The sequence below is a fragment of the Bos grunniens genome, chromosome 24, assembly GCF_055505025.1.
Source record: "Bos grunniens cultivar Pamir isolate PY7600 chromosome 24, Bosgru_T2T1.0, whole genome shotgun sequence".
In the NCBI taxonomy this organism is placed as follows: domain Eukaryota; kingdom Metazoa; phylum Chordata; class Mammalia; order Artiodactyla; family Bovidae; genus Bos; species Bos grunniens.
The window spans coordinates 50281050-50300167 of record NC_141188.1 but is presented as its reverse complement, the minus strand read 5'-3'; the positions used below and the strand labels follow the sequence as shown (position 1 = coordinate 50300167).

General features: G+C 47.8%; 1 protein-coding gene across 6 annotated transcripts in view; it reads left to right on the top strand.

Moving 5' to 3' along the window:
- DYM (dymeclin) overlaps nucleotides 1-18492 on the top strand; it is a 393514-nt gene extending 375022 nt beyond the window's left edge. For all 6 annotated transcript variants that reach the window (XM_086373423.1, XM_086373422.1, XM_086373425.1 and 3 more), the window contains one exon: nucleotides 18082-18492. In XM_086373423.1, coding sequence (XP_086229549.1) covers nucleotides 18082-18231 — 150 coding nt within the window. In that variant the 3' untranslated portion in view covers nucleotides 18232-18492. The remainder of the gene's footprint in view (nucleotides 1-18081) is intronic.
- The last annotated feature ends 626 nt before the right edge of the window (nucleotides 18493-19118 follow it).

Genomic DNA, 19118 nt, shown 5'->3' with positions numbered 1-19118 from the left:
CACACGGGCTCCAGAGCACAGGCTCAGTAGTGGTGGCCCACAGGCTTAGTTGCTCCACAGCGTGTGGAATCTTTCTGGATCAGGGATCAAACCCGTGTCTCCTGCATGGGCAGATGGATTCTTACCGCCAGGGAAGTCCAAGGGCAGTCCTTTTTATGTGATGTTTCCAGTTTATGAAATACCCCTTTTTAAGATCGTACGAAGGTAGTAGGGTAGGTATGAGGCTTTGACCCAGGATGTGAGCTGGGTCAGTGCCAGGCCTGGGCTCCGTGATGAGCCCTCTTCAGAGCATGTAGAGTCACTCTTTTCTGGGCCTCCCAGTCCAGTTGGCTAGTACCACCGCTTTGCCACCTCTGAGCATATGTTTTACAAAATGTGCCTGCAGTGGTATTGCTTATTCATAAAATGGTAAAACATTCCTTTCTTAAGAAAATTATGGGAAAAAATTAAACTCATGTGAACTTAGCTGGTATACAGTGCAGTTAAATTTCCAGCCTGCCCTGAAGCCTGCACCACACTCCATTTTAAATATGGAGGGCCAGTTTTTAAACTTCTAACACACTAAGACAAGAAACTTAAACTTAGGTTTTTTGGTATAGGAAAGGGTAAAAGCAGGCTTCATGAATGGCAAAGAACAGGCTTTTGTCAATGGAAGATTAGATCATCTTGAAGCACAATTTTTTTTTCCATCCTTTCCCTTTTTTTCTCTCTTATTACCTTCACTTTGTTTTCAGACTCCACAGAGATGGTTCCCAGCTTCTGTCTGTGTCTTAGGGCCAGCCTACCCGGTGACCCCAAATGCTTATTTCTTGTTGTCTCTGCCACATTGTAGCCTTGCCATCTGAAATTGTTGTTCAGTCGCTAAGTCATGTCCAACTCTTTGTGACCCCATGGACTGCAATATGCCAGGCTTCCCTGTCCTTCACTATCTCCCGAAGTTTGTTCATATTCATGTCCAGTAGGTTGATGACGCCATCCAGTCATCTCATCCTCTGTTGTCCCCTTGTCCTCTTGCCCTCAATCATTCCCAGCATCAGGGTCTGTTCCAGTGAGTCGGCTCTTCACATCAGGTGGCCAAAGTATTGGAGCTTCAACTTCAGCATTAGTCCTTCCAATTCAGGATTGATTTCCTTTAGGAGTGACTGGTTTGATCTCCTTGCTGTTCAAGGGACTCTCAAAAGTCATCTCTAGCACCACAATTTGAAAGCATCAGTTCTTTGGTGCTCAGCCTTCTTTATGGTCCAACTGTCACATCTTTACATGACTACTGGAAAAACCATAGCTTCCACCGTGTGGACTTTTGTTGTATAATGAAATAAATGGTTGTTATTAAAGGCCTCAGTATCCCCATGTGCCAGTTGAGGGAGCCATACATGGTTGTCCTTCTAACTCCCCTGTGGGAGGGTGCCCTTTGCCATTCTGCACTATCCTTCTTCCTGATTCTTGAGAACCTGTGCTCCTTCATATGGCTCCTCCAGAATGGAAATTCTTTCTCTCTCAGGTCATTCTTTCCCTTCTGCCTTCCTGAATCACAGAATATCTGGGACCCAAGAATTTGATTTTCTAAGAGGTGATACCAATGCTGCTGGTCAGTAGATCTCATTTCTCTAACTTGGCTGGGGAGAAGAAATGGATGTAGTTTCTTGGGGGAAACGTCTCTCACTCACACACACACACACAGTCACACACATGTAAGTGTCGCTGTTAGCACCACCATCTGTAGCACCCAGTCGTCTGAATAAACTTCACCCCTCACCTGCTTTATAGCCCTCTCCCTGATGCCTGAAGAGTCCAGGAAAAATGAGAACCATTCAGACTCTGAGCCCAGGCCCCATGTTCTCTGCCCACCAGCCCCTGAGCCCACTCTTCATTGCTGCCTTGCCTGTCCCTGCCTGAAGTGGTGGTCTCCTCACCTCTTGTCTACCTTAACAGCCCAGGTCCCCCCTGCCTCCACGGGGACTGTCCCAGACACAGATGTATTCATCTCTTCCTGCTGGAAACTTCACAGCAGTTCACAGCCTGTATCACTACTCTTGGTATTTAACAATGAGATGGATATTTACATGTTTAGTTTGTGCATTTACAGTTTGTCTCCGTACTAGATTTTCAGCTCTGTGAGCATCTGAACTTTGCTTTATACTTGCCATACTCCATAAAGTTTTCCACCTGACAGATTGATCAGTTGATCAGGATGGAAAGAGAAGAGGAACAAGGCTGGTAAGTTAGGGGCCTCTGGTCCTTTCGTGGAGTTGTGCGCATTTTGAAGTATATACATCTTTAACTTGCAAAACTTTCGGAAATTTAAATCTCAAGCACATTTTTTTCACTGTAAAATGAAATGTAGCCTGTATTCCCTAGATGCGTAGGGATGTATTCCCTAGATACATAAAATACCCATTTTATACAGCTTTTTGGTTAATTCTTCTGTAATTATAACATAGCAGGTATAAGTGCTAAATCATATACATCTGTGGTGGTCCAAATTAGAGGGAGGATAGTACGCCAGTCAGTTATTTCAGCTTTATAGTTTAATGTACAGTAGGACAGGTTCCCCGTCTTATTTTTGGTCCTAGTGGTCAAATCACATAGCTCTCCTGTGTGTTTCTCTCATTCCACCACCACCACCCACCACCCTGCACAGACATACCCCACCACCCACTTCGCTCTGTCTTTGCTTCTTCCTGTTCATGTTTTCCTTGGGAAAAATTAAGCAAACTGCTTCGGTTAGTTCATTCTGATGCATTCATTGCTTATCTCCTGTCTTGGAGTTTTCAACGAATTGCGTGTCTCACAACTAATAGCTGTTTTACGTAGTGAGACTGTATCTTAAGTGTGGTTTGTGTGTCCTTAGTTGCTCAGTCGTGTCTGACTCTTTGCGACCCCGTGGACTGTAGCCTGCCAGACTTGTCTGACCATGCGATTCTCCAGGCAAGGATACTGAAGAGGGTTGCCATTCCCGTCTCCGGGGGATCTTCCCAACTCAGAGATTGAACCTGCATCTCCTATGTTGCAGGCAGATTCTTTACTATCTGAGCCACCAGGGAAACCCCTTACAATGTGATGCATCATACCAAATCAAACTTTTCAATCATTTGATAATATGTTTACTGGCTTCAGGGGGATAAAAACACAACTATTTTATCAATAGCATTTTTTTTTTAATTTTGAGGCAGTGTCAATGGCTTCCCCAAAGGGAACAAGCCCAAGTCTAAGGGAGTTTTGGACTAAGATGATGAATATGTTCCCTATATTAGCACAGTTTCTTGAGGAAATCAATGTATAGTCATTTAATATGAATTTCAGTTAACTTGGTGGACCTTATAACTGTTAAGGATTTTTGTGGGGATTTTGTACCTTCTTTTTAAAATTGAGAGTCTCTTCTAGTGCTAACATTGTGTGATTCTAGGATCCCATAGTGTCAATGAGGTCCAGGAAAGTAATACAGATTTTTCTAGGTGACCTAGGCCTGTCTAATTGAAGCTGGGAGTGCCCATTTTCTAGATAGCTCTGTCTCACAGTGGCATAACCGTCACTGAGTGGAATCTAAGGCAGACTCACTTCCTAACAACAAACAGGATTATTAGGAATTTTCTGGAGCATTCTGCTTCTGTTCCCTTTCCTCTCAGTTTCCTCATTCCCTTTATTAGTCCTCATGATTGTGGAGAAGGAAACGAACCTCATTTTGTGCTTTTAATTCATTGATCACGAATGTTGGAGTAACCACAGGTCCAGGACTTAGCATCTGACAGGAAGTCACAGATGTGGTTCATCCATTGATGGATCATACTTGCGTCACTGGGAAAGATAGCAATGGGAAGCACTGAGACTGAACTTTAGGTTGTGAAATGCTGGCCTTTAGAATCATGGGATTTAAGTGGAATTTTCTCCAAGTAGATTGAAGAAAGCATAATTGGTTTAGCAACCACAGGCTTTTCATAGAACACTGGGAATAGATTATTCTTTCCATAAGCAGAGGGGAAAAATTCTCCTATATAGTGGATACATAGGGATATTGATTATCAGAGACTTGTTTTAACTTCCTGCTAAGAAATAATTCAGGCAAGACTTTTTAAGAAGGCTTTGAAAAACTGTCACATTTGCTTATAACTTAAATCCTAAGAATGTTCAAAGGAGATAACTCTTAAGAAATTAAAGACAACTTCTTACCTCTGCGTTCATCTTAGTTGGAATTCTCTTTCCAGATCTCTCTGACATACTGTGGTAAAGAGTGTCTTCTCGCCTAATATAATCACAGAGACTCTCTCTCACTCAGAGGCACCTCAGTCTGTCTGGGGAATGCCAGCAAAGCCTCTTCTGTGTCTTTGTCCCCACAGCCACCACGTGTCACCCACATGTGACATTTCAGACATGGCAAAGATCCTTGCTTTGCCAGAATTTGTCTAAACAGGATTCAGAATCTTTCTCCAAAATCTCTATCTCCCACTCCCTCTTAATTCACAATTAATCTGAAAAAAAAAAAAAAAACAGTATAAAGAAATATTATCACAGACACACTAACTAGGACTTACTGTTTACATTTTAAGGCCTTATCCTCCCCCGTTTTAAAAACCATACTATAGTGTTGACAAGAGGAAAAAGTAAAGGACTCATTAAAAATGAACTTTTTTCCAGTCACATATTATGTGTCGGTTCATGACTAGCGCATGTTTATGAACTCATTTATTTTCCATAATTAGGTATATATTGAAATATAAAATATGACCGTGACTATCTATATTAATGTCATCCGTTATCCAGGATCCAGTTTCCTAGGTAAGCCAGATTATGACGGTGGTAGGATGGTGGTGAGCAAGGAGAACAGGTAGTTTGAGAAGTAAGTTAATCTATTGAGTTTGTTAAGTATTGCCCCCAAATCCCAGTAAGTCAGTTCATTTGCATCTCAAATTAATTTGGCTCATTTTGTCCCAAATAAATTGAGCAGTTATTCCTATGACTCATCCAGTGTACAGGACTCAATTTTTCCCTCTTGTCCCCCACCTCCCCAAAATGCTTAGCCGCTTTGTCATATCAGACTCTTGGCAATCTCACGGACTGCAGCCCACCAGGCTCCTCTGTCCATGGGAATTCTCCAGCCAAGGATACTGGAGTGGGTTGCCATGCCCTCCTCCAGGGGATCTTCCGAACCCAGGGATCGAACTCATGTCTCTTATATTGCAGGCGAATTCTTTACCATCTGAGCCAACAGGGAAGCCGAAGAATACTGGAATCGGTAGCCTATCCCTTCTCCAGGGGAACTTCCCAACCCAGGGATCAAACCAGGTTCTTCTGCATGGCAGGTGGATCCTTTCCCAGATGAGCTACCAGGGGAATCTGCCACCCACCCACCTCACCCCACCCCCACCCTGCCAATAACTCTGAGTTTTTTACAAACAGCAATTTTTACCTCTTCATTCATTCGTTTATTCATTCACTACGCAAATATCTCTCAAGTCCGTGGCAATCTTCACACTGGTGGATGCATCAGTAGGGGGAAAAAAAATCCCTGCCCTCATGGAGCTTTTATTCTACTTGGACTTTTATTTCCTAGTAATGCATTTTTTTTCCCCTGGGGTCTCACTCTCTTAACCAGGTATCTGAAAGTGAAAGTCACTCAGTTGTGTCTGACTCTTTGTGACCCCCATGGACTATTACAGTCCATGGAATTCTCCAGGCCAGAATACTGGGGTGGGTAGCCGTTCCCTTCTCCAGGGGATCTTCCCAACCCAGGGATTGAACCCAGGTCTTCCTCATTGCAGATGGATTTTTTCCAGCTGAGCCACAGGGGAAGCCCAAGAATACTGGAGTGGGTAGCCTATCCCTTCTCCAGTGGATTTTCCCAACCCAGGAATCAAACCAGGGTTTCCTGTATTGCAGGCAGATTCTTTACCAACTGAGCTATGAGGGAAGCCCTAGGTATCTGAGTCCTGTCCAAAATAAGGAGCCCACTGCAGGAAGAATACACTTTTCCAGTCATCTGTGGCTCCCCTCTGGGCTGGCTTTCAGCCAAGAAGTTCTGCCAGTGAATTCTTAACTTTTACCCTTCATCTCCTACCATGGAATCAAAACATTCTTCTCCTCCCAGTCTTCTGTATTCAAATTGATTTGCCTTTAGAACAGGGTTTTGAATACTACAATACTCAATCAATACTCAGTCAGTACTCAGTACTGCAGCTCAGTCTTCTTGAGTTTACACACTTGGCAACTTCAACTGCCATCTCAGAGCTAATGATGTTTAAATTAGAAATATCTATCCCCAGCGTGCCTCTTCTCTCAATTCTAGGCGCACTGAATGAATCGATGTGTTGTCCCAGCCCTCGAGGCCCCTCTTGTCTTCATCCCTCCTTTCCAGCAACATCCCCAGCTGCTGGCCTTGGAGCCTGTGTCCAGGCCCTACAACTTGCCAGGCCTGCAAGTGTGTCGTCAGCCTCAGTGTTTGCTCACAACGTCTCGCCACGAACAATGCCAGCTTCCTCCCTGCCCCCCCCTCAGCCCCTACAGGTCAGTACCCACTTGTCAAGGCCTGTCTCAAACTCTCCCTGTAGCAGGAGAGCCTGTTCTTCCTTCCTGCTCCTGCAGGCTGCCCTACCAGTGCCCCTTCTCCCGAAAAAAGAGAGAAATTTCAAACGGAAGACATCCCCATTTCATGACCCCCTTTAACCTGGACCTGTGAGAGAGAGTCTGACTTCAGACTCCAGCAGGCTTCAGATTCTGGCTGATGGTGCGATGGTGGAGAATTCATCGCAAGTATAGGCTCAATCTTATATTGTATCTTTCTGTTTTTCCTAAGAGTTTGTTTTGTTTTGTTTTGTTTTGCCACCAGTCACAGAGCCATTAGTGTCCCTTGTAATCTCAGAGGTGGTCTTCTGGCCAGAGCTTTCAAAATATTCATAGGTGTCCACTCACCCTGGGTCTCCCAGGTGGCACTAGTGGTAAAGAACCTGCCTGCCAATGCAGGAGACAGATGCAGGTTTGATCCCTGGGTTGCGAAGATCAGCTGGAGGAGGAAACAGCAACCCACTCCAGTATTCTTGCCTAGAGAATGCCATGGACAGAGGAGCCTGGCAGGCTACAGTCCATGGAGTTGCAGAGTCAGACACTGAGCGACTTAGCATGCCTGCTCACCTTGTAGCTCTCTTCTTCCCAGGGAGATCCCAAAAGTGCCCGCTGCCTAGCCAGCCATCGTGTGCTTAGACATGCAAGGTATCATGACTGTATTCTGAGCCACCTCATGACAGACATGTCAGCTTTGTACCTCTTAATTTATAATTTTTAATAAATGGCCCTTTAGGGAATTCCCTGGCAGTCCAGTGGTAGGACTTCACGCTTGCACTACAGGGAATGTGGATTCGATCCTGCACCCCACACGGTGCAGGCGGAAGTGAAAGTCACTCAGTCGTGTCTGACTCTCTGTGACCCTGTGGACTATACAGTCCATGGAATTCTCCAGGCCAGAATATGGGAGTGGGTAGCCTTTCCCTTCTCCAGGGAATCTTCCAAACCCAGGGATCCAACCCAGGTCTCCTTCATTTCAAGTGGGTTCTTTACCACCTGAGCCACCAGGGAAGCCCAGGAATACTGAAGAGGGTCGCCTATCCCTTCTCCAGTGGAACTTCCCAACCCAGGAATTGAACCCCGGTCTTGCGTTGCAGATGGATTCTTTACCAACTGAGCTATCGGGGAAGCCCCAAAAAATAAAATTAGATTAAAGTAAAAACACATGACCCCTTCTAATTTTCTATACTTTGAATTTAGTTTTTCATTCACTTTGAAACTAATTTGCATAAAATAGGACTGCTCCACATCCAGTGTTGCTGTTTTTCACAGTCCAGTGCTTATCTCCTTTATGTCAGTTAACAATAATATTTGATCCATTTACAGTGGATTCCATCACACAAAGAAGAGCCTGCAGTTCAGGTTGTTCAGATTGTAATTTAGCTGAATTGATCATATGGATGCTTCTCGTAGAGCTTGCCATTCAAGCCCACCCACGGTCGTCTGACCCCAGTGTTAGCCAGTCTGCCTGGGGCACGTCCCTTGCATCTTGTGTCATGCTCCCACCATTCTTATTCCTCCTGCTAACTTATCCCCCTGTTAGAGGAGCAGCAATTATTCCTTTTCCTTTCCTCCTTTCCTCCAAGTGTAATGCTTTATATAGAGTTGGCGCTCACCTCCTGTGTTTAGTTTAAGGACCCATTCCTGAGGGACCCAACATTAGACAGTGAGATTAAATCAGGGAAGGCATAGTAGGGAAACTGGTTCTTCATCCCCAGTTCACCCTCGATGAAATAATTGTGTGTAAATGCCTACCGGGATATCTTATGACAGGGATCTTGAAATCAGTTTGCTTTCCATGTGCACAGAACCTGACCACCACCGCCCCGGGGCATGCCACTGGCAGCGACTCGCCTCTCCCACCCCGTGCCACACCATCTCCCAGTAGTGACGGGCTGCCTTGTTGCCAGCCATCACCCATCACTTGTCTATTCAGAGGCTTGATACCGTCTTTGAAAGAATTTTTTGTAATGTGCTGTCTAGCTGTTTGATTTTAAATCGCACTAAACTTTCTGGAGCCACGCCAGGGACTTGCTAGAGTTTCTGATGCTATCTATATAAATGGTGGAAGGGGGAAAACTCCATTGAACTTTTGCGGTAATAAAATTATTGCAGTTGAGCCCTACATCTGTTCACTGAACTTCCTGTGGGTTTCCACCAGATCACATGGCTGACAGCAGAGACAGTCTTTAAAGCGTTTGGTCTGCTTATTATACCCGAGTCTCAACCACCAAATCAGACCTTTGCTTTGTCTCTGGGCTGGGCGTCCGGATGTCCCACTGCGGTGGGTTGATTCACTGGAGCTGATAAAAAACATTCTGGCCAAACTCGAGAGAGTCTAGCATTACCTCTGGCTCCAAAAGTCAAAACAACAAGATTGTTGTAAGTAGCTTTGGATTGAGACCAAGCCCTGAGCTTGAGAGATGGGTTTTCCCTCCTTGTTGAGCTGAGTCACAACTGTCTCAGAAGGAGATGGCTGAACGCCTGGGCCTGCGGTGACCAGCTCCCCGCCCTCTCCTCACCCCTTTTTGCCATAACTGTCACACCAAAGCCCCCATCCCCCCCAGAGCCCCCTCCTCTGCTTTCCCGGATCTTCAGTGGGTTCTCAAGCCCATCTACCCAGGAGTCCCTCACTGAGGCCCAAAGAGGGGCCTTAGAAGGCAAAAAAGGAGATGAGGTAGACAGGGGGAGGACAGCTTCAGAGTAGGGAAGAGCCCGGTGGCCTGGGCCCTGCTGACCGGGTCAGGAGTGAAGATGCTCTCAAGTGAGGAACCTGGGCCTCCCTGAGCCCGAGCAGGATGGCATTAGCGTTCTTCACAGGTGAGAAAAGAGCAGAGGAAAAAGTGACTTTTTCTAGGTTGTTGATCTGACATTCAGACTATGACATTTCTTGGGCTGAATCTTAACAAAATGTGTCCCCAGTGTCTTTAGTGTGAATAGAGCTTTTTGTCTTTCTTTTCCTTAGCTCTCAGAGTTCTAAGAGTATTGTTGTTGTTGCTGTTCAACTGTGAAGTCGTATCTGACTTTTTGCGATCCCGTGGACTGCATGCAGCACACCAGGCTTCCCTGTCCTTCACTGTTTCTCCCGGAATTTGCTCAAACTCATGTCCGTTGAGTCAGTGATGCCATCCAACTGTCTCATTCTCTGTACCCTCTTCTCCTATTGCCTTTAATCTTTCCCAGCATCTCTTTTAGTTCAGTTCAGTTGCTCAGTCGTGTCCGACTCTTTGCGACCCCATGAATTGCAGCATGTCAAGCCTTCCTGTCCATCACCAACTCCTGGAGTTCACTCAAACTCGTGTCCATCGAGTCAGTGATGCCATCCAGCCATCTCATCCTCTTTCGTCCCCTTCTCCTCCTGCCCTCAATCCCTCCCAGCATCAGAGTCTTTTCCAATGAGTCAACTCTTTGCATCAGGTGGCCAAAGTACTGGAGTTTCAGCTTTAGCATCAGTCCTTCCAAAGAACACCCAGGGCTGATCTCCTTCAGAATGGACTGGTTGGATCTCCTTGCAGTCCAAGGGACTCTCAAGAGTCTTCTCCAACACCACAGTTCAAAAGCATCAATTCTTCAGAACTCAGCCTTCTTCACAGTCCAACTCTCACATCCATACATGACCACTGGAAAAACCATAGCCTTGACTAGACGGACCTTTGTTGGCAAAGTAATGTCTCTGCTTTTGAATATGCTATCTAGGTTGGTCATAACTTTCCTTCCAAGGAGTAAGCGTCTTTTGATTTCATGGCTGCAATCACCATCTACAGATCTCTTTTAGAGGAGCACATTTTTTTAAGAATGTCTGTTTCAGTCTCAACCCAGGTGGGCTCGCTCTCCGACTCGATAGACAGGGAGACGTTGGGAAGGGTGTCAAATTCGGTGCTCCTTGGACAGGGTTCGTTATGCAGAGGCTGTGCTCCCATTCAGTCAGACTGACTGAATGGTGTTTTCCAAACTCTTATGATTTATGCCTATTATTCGCCCTTTTAAAATCTTCCCAGTACACTGTCTTAAAAACAACTCATTGCAGGAAAGAGAAAGCTTTTTACCTTGTGCTTTGTTACGTTTGTTTTGTTATAGCCAATCCTGGAGAAAATGCTCTGTTTTTCTTACTGTTTATGCTTTATCCCCCTTTTCTGAACCTTTTAAGTGCTGGTGAAAAATTTCAAGCAAATAACCCTCAGCCCACTTGTTCCCTTGAGGAGGGAAGAGCTGGTACTAGAACTCGAGGGCCGTGAACGTGTACTGTCTGCAGTGTTTGGGTTTTGCTAGTAACAGAAATGTGTCCGTGCCCCTCTGTCTCTGCTTGCTCTCTAGGTTGCCCTGTGTCCAGTGGCACACACTCCATGGAAGCAGCCACGCCTGGGACCTCAGCCCACTTAGCCACGAGCTCTCAGACCTCAGCAGGCCAACCACAGCCTCATGTGTGTCTTGATTGTTAAGCATTTGGGGAGTCTTAGCCTTTAAAACCCAACTGTTGTCAGCCCCCAGGACAGCTCAGGAACCTTCAGATATTGACCCTCTCCGCTGAGACTGCCCCCAGGTGATGCCTGGCTGAGTGGCAGCCTGCAAGTGCTTGACTTGAGGGCTGTCCCTCAACCCAACTCATCCAGCCCTTTTCTCCAGGTGGACCCAGCAGAGCCTGGGGGGCATGCAGAGAATCCCAAAGTGGAGCCCTTACTGGGGTCATCTCATAAAGTCACACCCAGGAGACTCAGAAGAAGCCCAGGGCCCTTCATTTTCTACAAGGCGAGAGAACTGAGTCCTGCAGAAACGCTGTGACTTGCCCCATGCGGCTCAGCCTGCCAGTGGCCGAGCCAGGAGAGGGCCGACGCCTCCTGACCCCCAGCCCCGGGCCACCTGGGCTCCAGAGCTGGGGAGCAGTCCCGTCCACTCCCATGAGGATGCTCAAGCACAGAGGGCTAGTGACTTAGCGGCTGGGAATGCGGAAGAAATGCTTGAGGTTCTTTATCATTACTAGAGAGACGTGAAAACCCCCTGTCCGTGTGGGATGTAGACATTTTAAACAAACGCACAGCTGGGTCCCTATCGACTCTGAGGGGCGCGCAGGGGAGAGGTGTAGTTTTGTTTGGCCTCCAGCTCCTCCACTTCCTAGCTCTGTCCTCTTTGGCGTCTTATTTGTCCTTTTGAGCCTTGGTTGTCTTATCCATTCAACATAGTTAATAGTCGTATGTCACAGGGTTATGTGTAGAGTTGAAGGCATGCACTCGTTCATTTAATTCGTTGTTCAGCAAACGTGTCCTCATTGTCAGTGGCGTGCTAGATGCTGTCGTCTTAGCGAGGGCCCTGCCTCCCTGCGGCCTGCGTTCTGGAGGGGAACAGATGGCACCCAAGTGAACGAACACATATGCAAGCTCAACCCCGATGGCTGTGAAGGAGACCAGCCAATGAGCTGAGAGGTGCTGCTGGTTAGTGGGTAGTCATGGGTGAAGTGACCCACGACCCTGGGCCCTGGGCACCCTCGGTGTGTCCCTTCCTCAGAGCGCCCCTGCTGGGTGGGCTCTGTGAGCTAACAGGAGGCCTGGCGTCCCCACTCCTGGCCACCGCAGCCTCTCCAGCCGTGTCCTCTCGGAGCTAGACGCCACACCCCTGTTGGAGGTTGTTGCGTTTGCCACAGAATTATCCAGGGAGACTGATGTCAAATATAGCTTCGAGGTGACCCCTCTCTTCTCATCAGGATGGCTCTAAACTCCCCTCAGAGCCAAGCCCCACCTCCCTTCCGGCTAACTAGCTGCAGCACAGGGACATGCACAGACAGGAAGGCATGCATTTGTTTATACAGCTCTCGATTCAACAAGTGAGGATCCAGACAGACAGAAGGCCATTCTTCAGAACCTACCTTTGCTGTGACCAAACTTTGTTCTTTAAAAACGTTAATGAAGAGAAGTCTGTCGCTTTTAAGCCATTTGTCAGTGCATTTCCCAGGTTTTTATGTGGGAAGGCTCAGGTTCTTTACGTTTCTATTAGTATTAACAGTCAGGAAATGGGGTTGCCAGGCTAGAAATGTCCACGTGGGTAAAATATGAGAAATGGGCTTGGGACAAGGCCAAAGGTGGTATTTCTAGACTTTGAATTTTCTTACTAAAAGTTCTAAAATAAGAGCATTTTAAATACCTTACATTTGCATGTCACTTTAATGTCAGTAATAATAGCCAACATTTATTGAGTGCTTCATCTGTATTAGGCACTTAATCTCATTTATGTGAAGTAAACAGAATGGTTAAATTCAAAATCTCAGAGTAGAGTAAACTCTTATCTTTTAAGAGCCTAAGTCGGAATGAGGATACAAGACTTTTCCCAAGTCACCTGGCTAATCATGAGTGGACTCTTAGCTCTTAAATGCTGAAATTATGCACATCTTATTTACAGCTATGTTATTAGTACTGTGCTTGCTACACAGTAGGCTCTCAGGAAGTTTTGCTGAATAAATGAATGGATGGATGGATGGATGGGAAAAGCTGGGGCTAGAACTCAGATCATGTGCCTGTTTTTCAGATGCTTTTTCTAGTTACTTCAAAGATTAAATGAGTAACTATATGTCATGTGTTTGAACATGCCTGCCATGTAATAGGTAATCAGTTACGGTAGCTATAAATGTTATCCATAATCTCAGAATTGATTAAGCTTTGATGGAGAACTTGTATAATCATTGATCAGCTTGAAAAACTTTGTAATGAAATACATGTCTGCTATTGTCAAGTAAGCTTTATAGTATTTCATATTACTTTTATGTACTGTTATCTATGGATATTCACCTGGGTATTATCCTACATGCAGGTTTTGTATACTACTCTCTCCAGAGTGAGATGGATTATTTTGAAGTAAACTCGCGCAAAAATAAAAACAAGGCATTTTCAGCTTCGTTTCTACCAGGTGTTAGAAAGGGAAGCTGTGGGGGGTGCCAGGCGCTTCTCCTGATGGCCTTTTCCTGGATCTGGCCCAGCTGCGTGTGACCTAAAGGCAACGTTTGACTCATGACTCGTCCTAACGCAAGAGTCGTCAGAGTTTCCCCAAAACCATGAGGGCAAGTAGACTTGGTGCCAGCGCATGAATGCAGTGCCATCCCACTGAGCAGCTCTTGCCTAAGTTTCTTTTATTTAATTGGAGGGAATTCTTGAGAAAGCAGTTTGCTCATTTTATTTCCATCCCACCCTCCCTGGAGGGACAGAAAGCGGTCTCGGGTAAGCTGCCTCATGTCCTTTCCTGAGGCCTGCCTTCATAGGAAAACCTCTGAATAGTCACTTGATGGAGAAAAGGCTTCACGTCTTTTAGTCATTTTTGTCACTAACAACCAGAAATGCGTCATATTGGTGACATTCCCACTTGAAAATGTGGGATGCTATTATTCCAGCTGAAAGAGACATTGCTGTGTTGGGGGGCAGGTTTCAAGCCGCCACCTCTGAGCCCCCGGCCCACTCCCTCCCCTCCAAGACAGTGTTAAAGGTTTTCTAGAGCTGAGGCCACTCCGAGAGCTAGGACTTGCATCCTCATTATTAGAGGGTGAAGCTTATTTCTTCTTCACGCACACAGTCCACCATACTTTCTTGGTTCTTTTTTTTTTTTTTTTGGCTGTGCTAGGTCTTCACTGCTGTGTGGGGGCTTTCTCTAGTTTCAGAGAGCGGGAGCTGTCTTCCTGTTGAGGCCTGTGGGCCTCTCATCGCGGCGGCTTCTCTAGGTGTGCAGGCTGCAGTGGGGGCTGCACTTGGACTCAGTAGTTGTAGCTCTCGAACTTACGTGCTCCGAGGCATGGGGAGCTTCCCGGACCAGGGACTGAACCGGTGTCCCCTGCATTGCAAGGTGGATTCTTAACCACTGGACCACCAGGGAAGCCCCACTTTTTTGATGCCTGACATCACTGTGGGGTTGGTCATGTCTTTCAGGACCAGCAGTGTGTGTGCTAGGCTCTATCCATACAGTGAAAGGGCCCCTGGAGCCTTGGAGAACTGGATCTGGGACAGAGCAGTTGGCTGACTGTGGGATCTCTTGTCAGACTTTCCCACCAAGTCAGACCCAGACTCCAGTCCTGACTCCTCCCCACATGCTGTGTAACCTGAACCGGGCCAATCAGCTGCTCCAGGCCCCACCTCACCTTTTGTCTGTGGAGTTGGCCACGTGGGCCTCGCCAGGACACCGTGGTGACTGACCACGACACGTCAGGGGAGCTTCTAGACCGGCCTGGTGCTCAGGGAGTGCTCGGTTGGTGGCAGCCGCTCAGTGCACCCTGTTGCTACAGATGCAGGTTTTTCATGGAAAAGAAGATCATTGTGCTGCGACCTATAAAACACCCGGTTCCATGACAAAGACCTTTTGCCACCTCCACGAACCCTGTCCCCATACCTGAGAACTCCGTGCCAGGCCAGAAGCGACGCAGAGCACGTGAGGAGGCTCATCAAGGATTCCCAGTCCCCAGAGACCACCCAGCTGCTGAGCATCTGTGGCACGCCCAGAGACTGTGGGCCCAGGGTGGGAGGAATCCCGCAGGATGGAAAGCCGGGGGACTGACTGAATTCCAGTCAGACCAGTAAGTGCCAGAAGTAGTGCCGCGTCCCCCGCTGCTCGTGCTTTGTCTACCAGACTGGCCCCCGGAGCCCAGCGGAAGAAGTTGTCCCCGTGCACCAGAACCAACACGGCCCTCAGCACACACCGAGACCGTTAGCCTGCACTGAGGAGAGGAGAGAACTGATTCGGAAACAGTGGTGCCCTGAAAGGCCTGGGTTTGCATTAAACCTGAATCATTTTGCACAGTATGGGATAAAATGTATGAGGGCGGATATAGCGGTAGGTAGGGCTGAAGTCTGGGCCGCTTATAAATCCCATTTGTGTATAGACTGTATTTACTGATGCCCTGGGAGCCGTAGAATAAAGTTGGTTTCCATTAAAGCTATAACAGATGAGGACTGTGCCATCGTGGTATGCTGAGGTAACAGCCATGACCAGAGGACCCTCGTTTCCATGATTTCCTATACATTTTACTAAAATTTAACTCAAAACTCTACTTGCCACAAAGCATTTCCTGCTTAACCGCCCCCCCCCCACAGTCATCATTCTGGAACTCTGAGGATCCAGTATTTAGATGTTTAGTCTTAATCACTGCACAGGTTATCTGAAAAATCTCTAACTCTGTGTGAAAGTGAAAAAGTGAAAATGTTAGTCGTTCAGTCGTGTCCAATTCTTTGTGACCCCATGGACTTTAGCCCAACAGGCTCCTCTGTCCTTGGGGTTCTCCAGGCAAGAATACTGGAGTGGGTAGCCATCAGGGGCTTTTCCCAACCCAGGGATCAAACCCAAGTCTCCAACATTGCAGGCAGATTCTTTGCTGTCTGAGCCACCAGGGAACTCCGTGTGTGTCACTCCCTTACTCCCTCCCCCCTCTTAGCCCCTAACCCACCACCTACCACCACCACCCCTCCCCCGACACCCTCACTTTTTGTTTACAAATTTTTAACTCATTTTAGTTCAGGCTCATTTGCCCTTCACCTGGACCAGGCCTTGTCCCCTCCAGTGCCCTCTAGTTCTCCACTCTGTGATCAAGTGGTCCCTGCACAAAGTCTCTCCCATCAAGCCCCCTTCTGAGACCCTTCAAAGGTTTTGAAGGACCTTTGAGTGGAGGCCAGGACTCTTCATGCGACTCCATCCTCCCCTCTGGGCCTGCTCCCCAGGGCTGGCTCCCCCACTGTCCCTCTTCTTGCTTCCAGCAAAAAGCGCCTCATGCCTTCCTTGCCTGCTGTCCCTCAGCAGGCGCTCGCTTCCCTCTTCACCTGGCTGCCGCTCCACCTCCCGAAGGCCTCTGTAGCCACTAGTCCTTCCGTAGTGGAACTCCCTTCTTACGACAGTAAGTTCCCTACGTACAAACCTTCAAGTTTCAAACTTTCAGAGATGCATTCGATCAACATCAGGCAGAAGTGAAATTGCAGCTCGCCCTCCATCTCCTGTTGCTGACGATCCTTCAGCTCGGCCATCTCCCACCTCCTCTCCCTCCTGCAGCCAGTAATTCTTGCTGGTCACTCGGTGCCAGCCCCTGTGTGCCAGCTGCGCTATACGACTGTGTCTTTCAAAGCACTGAACTGTAAGATTAAAACTCTTTCCTTTGTGTTGGGGGTTTGTCCTATATCGTTTGTCTGAGAAGTATCATGAATCTGTTACATCACAGCACTAGGTAGCCAGTTGTGGCGGGTGTGTACCTAGGCTAACTTGGTTGGACTTACAAACGTGTTCTCGAAACAGAGCTCATTCATATGTAGGGGACTTACTGTACTCTGTTATCATTGTTCTGTGGCTGCCGCTTCTTTGTCCCTCTGCTCCATGAGAAGGACCCTTCTGTGAGGACAGGGACTGTGCATCCTGAGGCCCTGATGCACACACTGCCTGGTGTGCAGAGGAGCAGACATTCAAGCAATAGCGTAATGAATGAGTGACTCACTAAGGGAGATTGACCACCATAATACACGTGAAGCATTCACCATTGTGTCTGGGACGTAACTGGTCCTTATGTGGTTGATTGCTTCTTTGAGTCATACATCAAATCATTTGTTAAGTGTCTGACCACTCTCTAAGGGGACACAGCCACAAACACGGTGAATTTCGAATCCCTGCTCTCGTGGGCCATGCGTTCTGTGTGTGCATCTCCCTTCTTCTCTCTCTCAGCCCTCCCCTCGACCTTCTGGGACACTTGCCCCTTGTCCCCGCCCCACCTGGGACACAGGTCACCAAACTGCAGCCACTCCTGCTGATACCACCTTGGCCTGGGAAGCAGCCCCACCAGGGACCTTTGGGGACCCCAGGCTCCTTGGCTGCCAAAGAGGTGGGAGGACATCACTTCCCCTGCCCTGGCTAGAATAATAGACCAGGAGTAAGATTAGAAAATGAGAAGCCCAATCCTGGTGAAACACTGCGGTGAAAGTGCCACTTCCAGGAATCTGCACGTGTTCTTCCTTCTCACCCGGGACTGCAGAGTGCAGCCAGGCCGCCCGGAAGCATGGCAGAGCCAGGCTCCCCTCTGCTGCCCGCTCCGCAGGGCTGGAGTGCCCCCACCCGCCACGTCCGCCCGGGTCCATGGCGCTGCCAGCCCGCATAGTCAAGGCCAAGGAGCTGTGGGGGGGGACGTCCTTGCCTCCAAGGTGACTCAGCCCTGAGAGGGGAGGCGTCTCAAGGAGACGCAGCCAACGGGACTCCAGCCACGCAACAGTCTCTGCTTGAACACTGTCTGCCTTGGGCAGGGCCTGCTTTCCCGCCTGATGTCTCTCGCTTCGCCTCGTGACCTGTCCGGGCCCTGCTGCTCTCAGCACACTGATGTCCCTGACCAGGGCCGGTGGACTTGTGTGCCCTTCCCGAGGGGGATTCACCCGGCCTCCAGGGGATCATCGGGAGGCTGGTTCTGTGGCCCAGGGCTCCCAGGCCCCCTGCCCTGTCAGGGGAGATGGGCCCCCTGCGCCCCCCACACACCGTGTACAAACTCCTGCTGCTCTCACACAGGCCTCTGAGATTGATCGCCTCATCTTGTTTTTGTTGCAGAAATTTCCAGAACTGAAATTCAAATATGTGGAAGAGGAGCAGCCCGAGGAGTTTTTTATCCCCTACGTCTGGTCCCTGGTGTACAACTCGGCAGTAGGCGTCTACTGGAACCCACAGGACATCCAGCTGTTCACGATGGATTCCGACTGAGAGCGGCCCGTTCCCCGCCCCCTACCCGACCCGGCCTCCACCCGCCTCCAGCCGCAGCCCTTCTGCTTATGTTCTTTCTGGGGAACGGAGGTAGACAGATTCCCTGGTGCGTCTTCTATTAAAGAGGATCACACAGGCGTGCTTCCCTTGCGCACGTGGGTTTGGAGAATCGGTGCCAGTTGGCAGTAGATCACTCAGTTTAGATTATAGTGCAAAAAGTGGGAGGGGGTACGCAACCGTAATAAATGTAAAAACCAGCTATTTCACATGCAATCTTATTTCTAAACCAAAAATCTACAGCTTTTCCAGGAAACCTGATGCCTTAGGCACACAACACTTTACCAGTGCATACTTCTTTTTCTTTTCTTTTTTGCATGCTCAGGATTTTTGTTCTGAGAGTGTGTGTGTGTGTGGTGTGTTTGTGTTTCAACATTGAGAAATATCAATCTGAAAAGATGACAGGACAGGAATTAATAAGGAAATGAAGCCGTGTATGTGTGTAGTGGCCTTTCAGAGGACCCGTGATGGAAGCCTGGGCAGTTGGATACAAGCCTCTAGATCCTCCACATCTTTTCCTCAAAGAAAGAAATGGCTCCTCCTCATGAAGCCTGGATTAGCTTTTCTGTGGATTTGGCCTCTGAGCTATAGCTGAATTAAATTGGAGTCTAGCACAAATTAAGTTAATCTTCTCTGTATTAATCATTAGGAAAAGAAAAGCTTCATTTTGAAAGCAGTCTTTTTTTCTTCAACCAGACCAGTAGAAAAAGGAGACCAATTTGATTAATACAGTGTTCCACACGAGATGAAAGACATGTTTTCCTGTCCGTCTCTGACTTTGTTTAAACTCTTCTGGGGCCTGTGTGAGCCTGAGCCACAGCTGGCTCCCT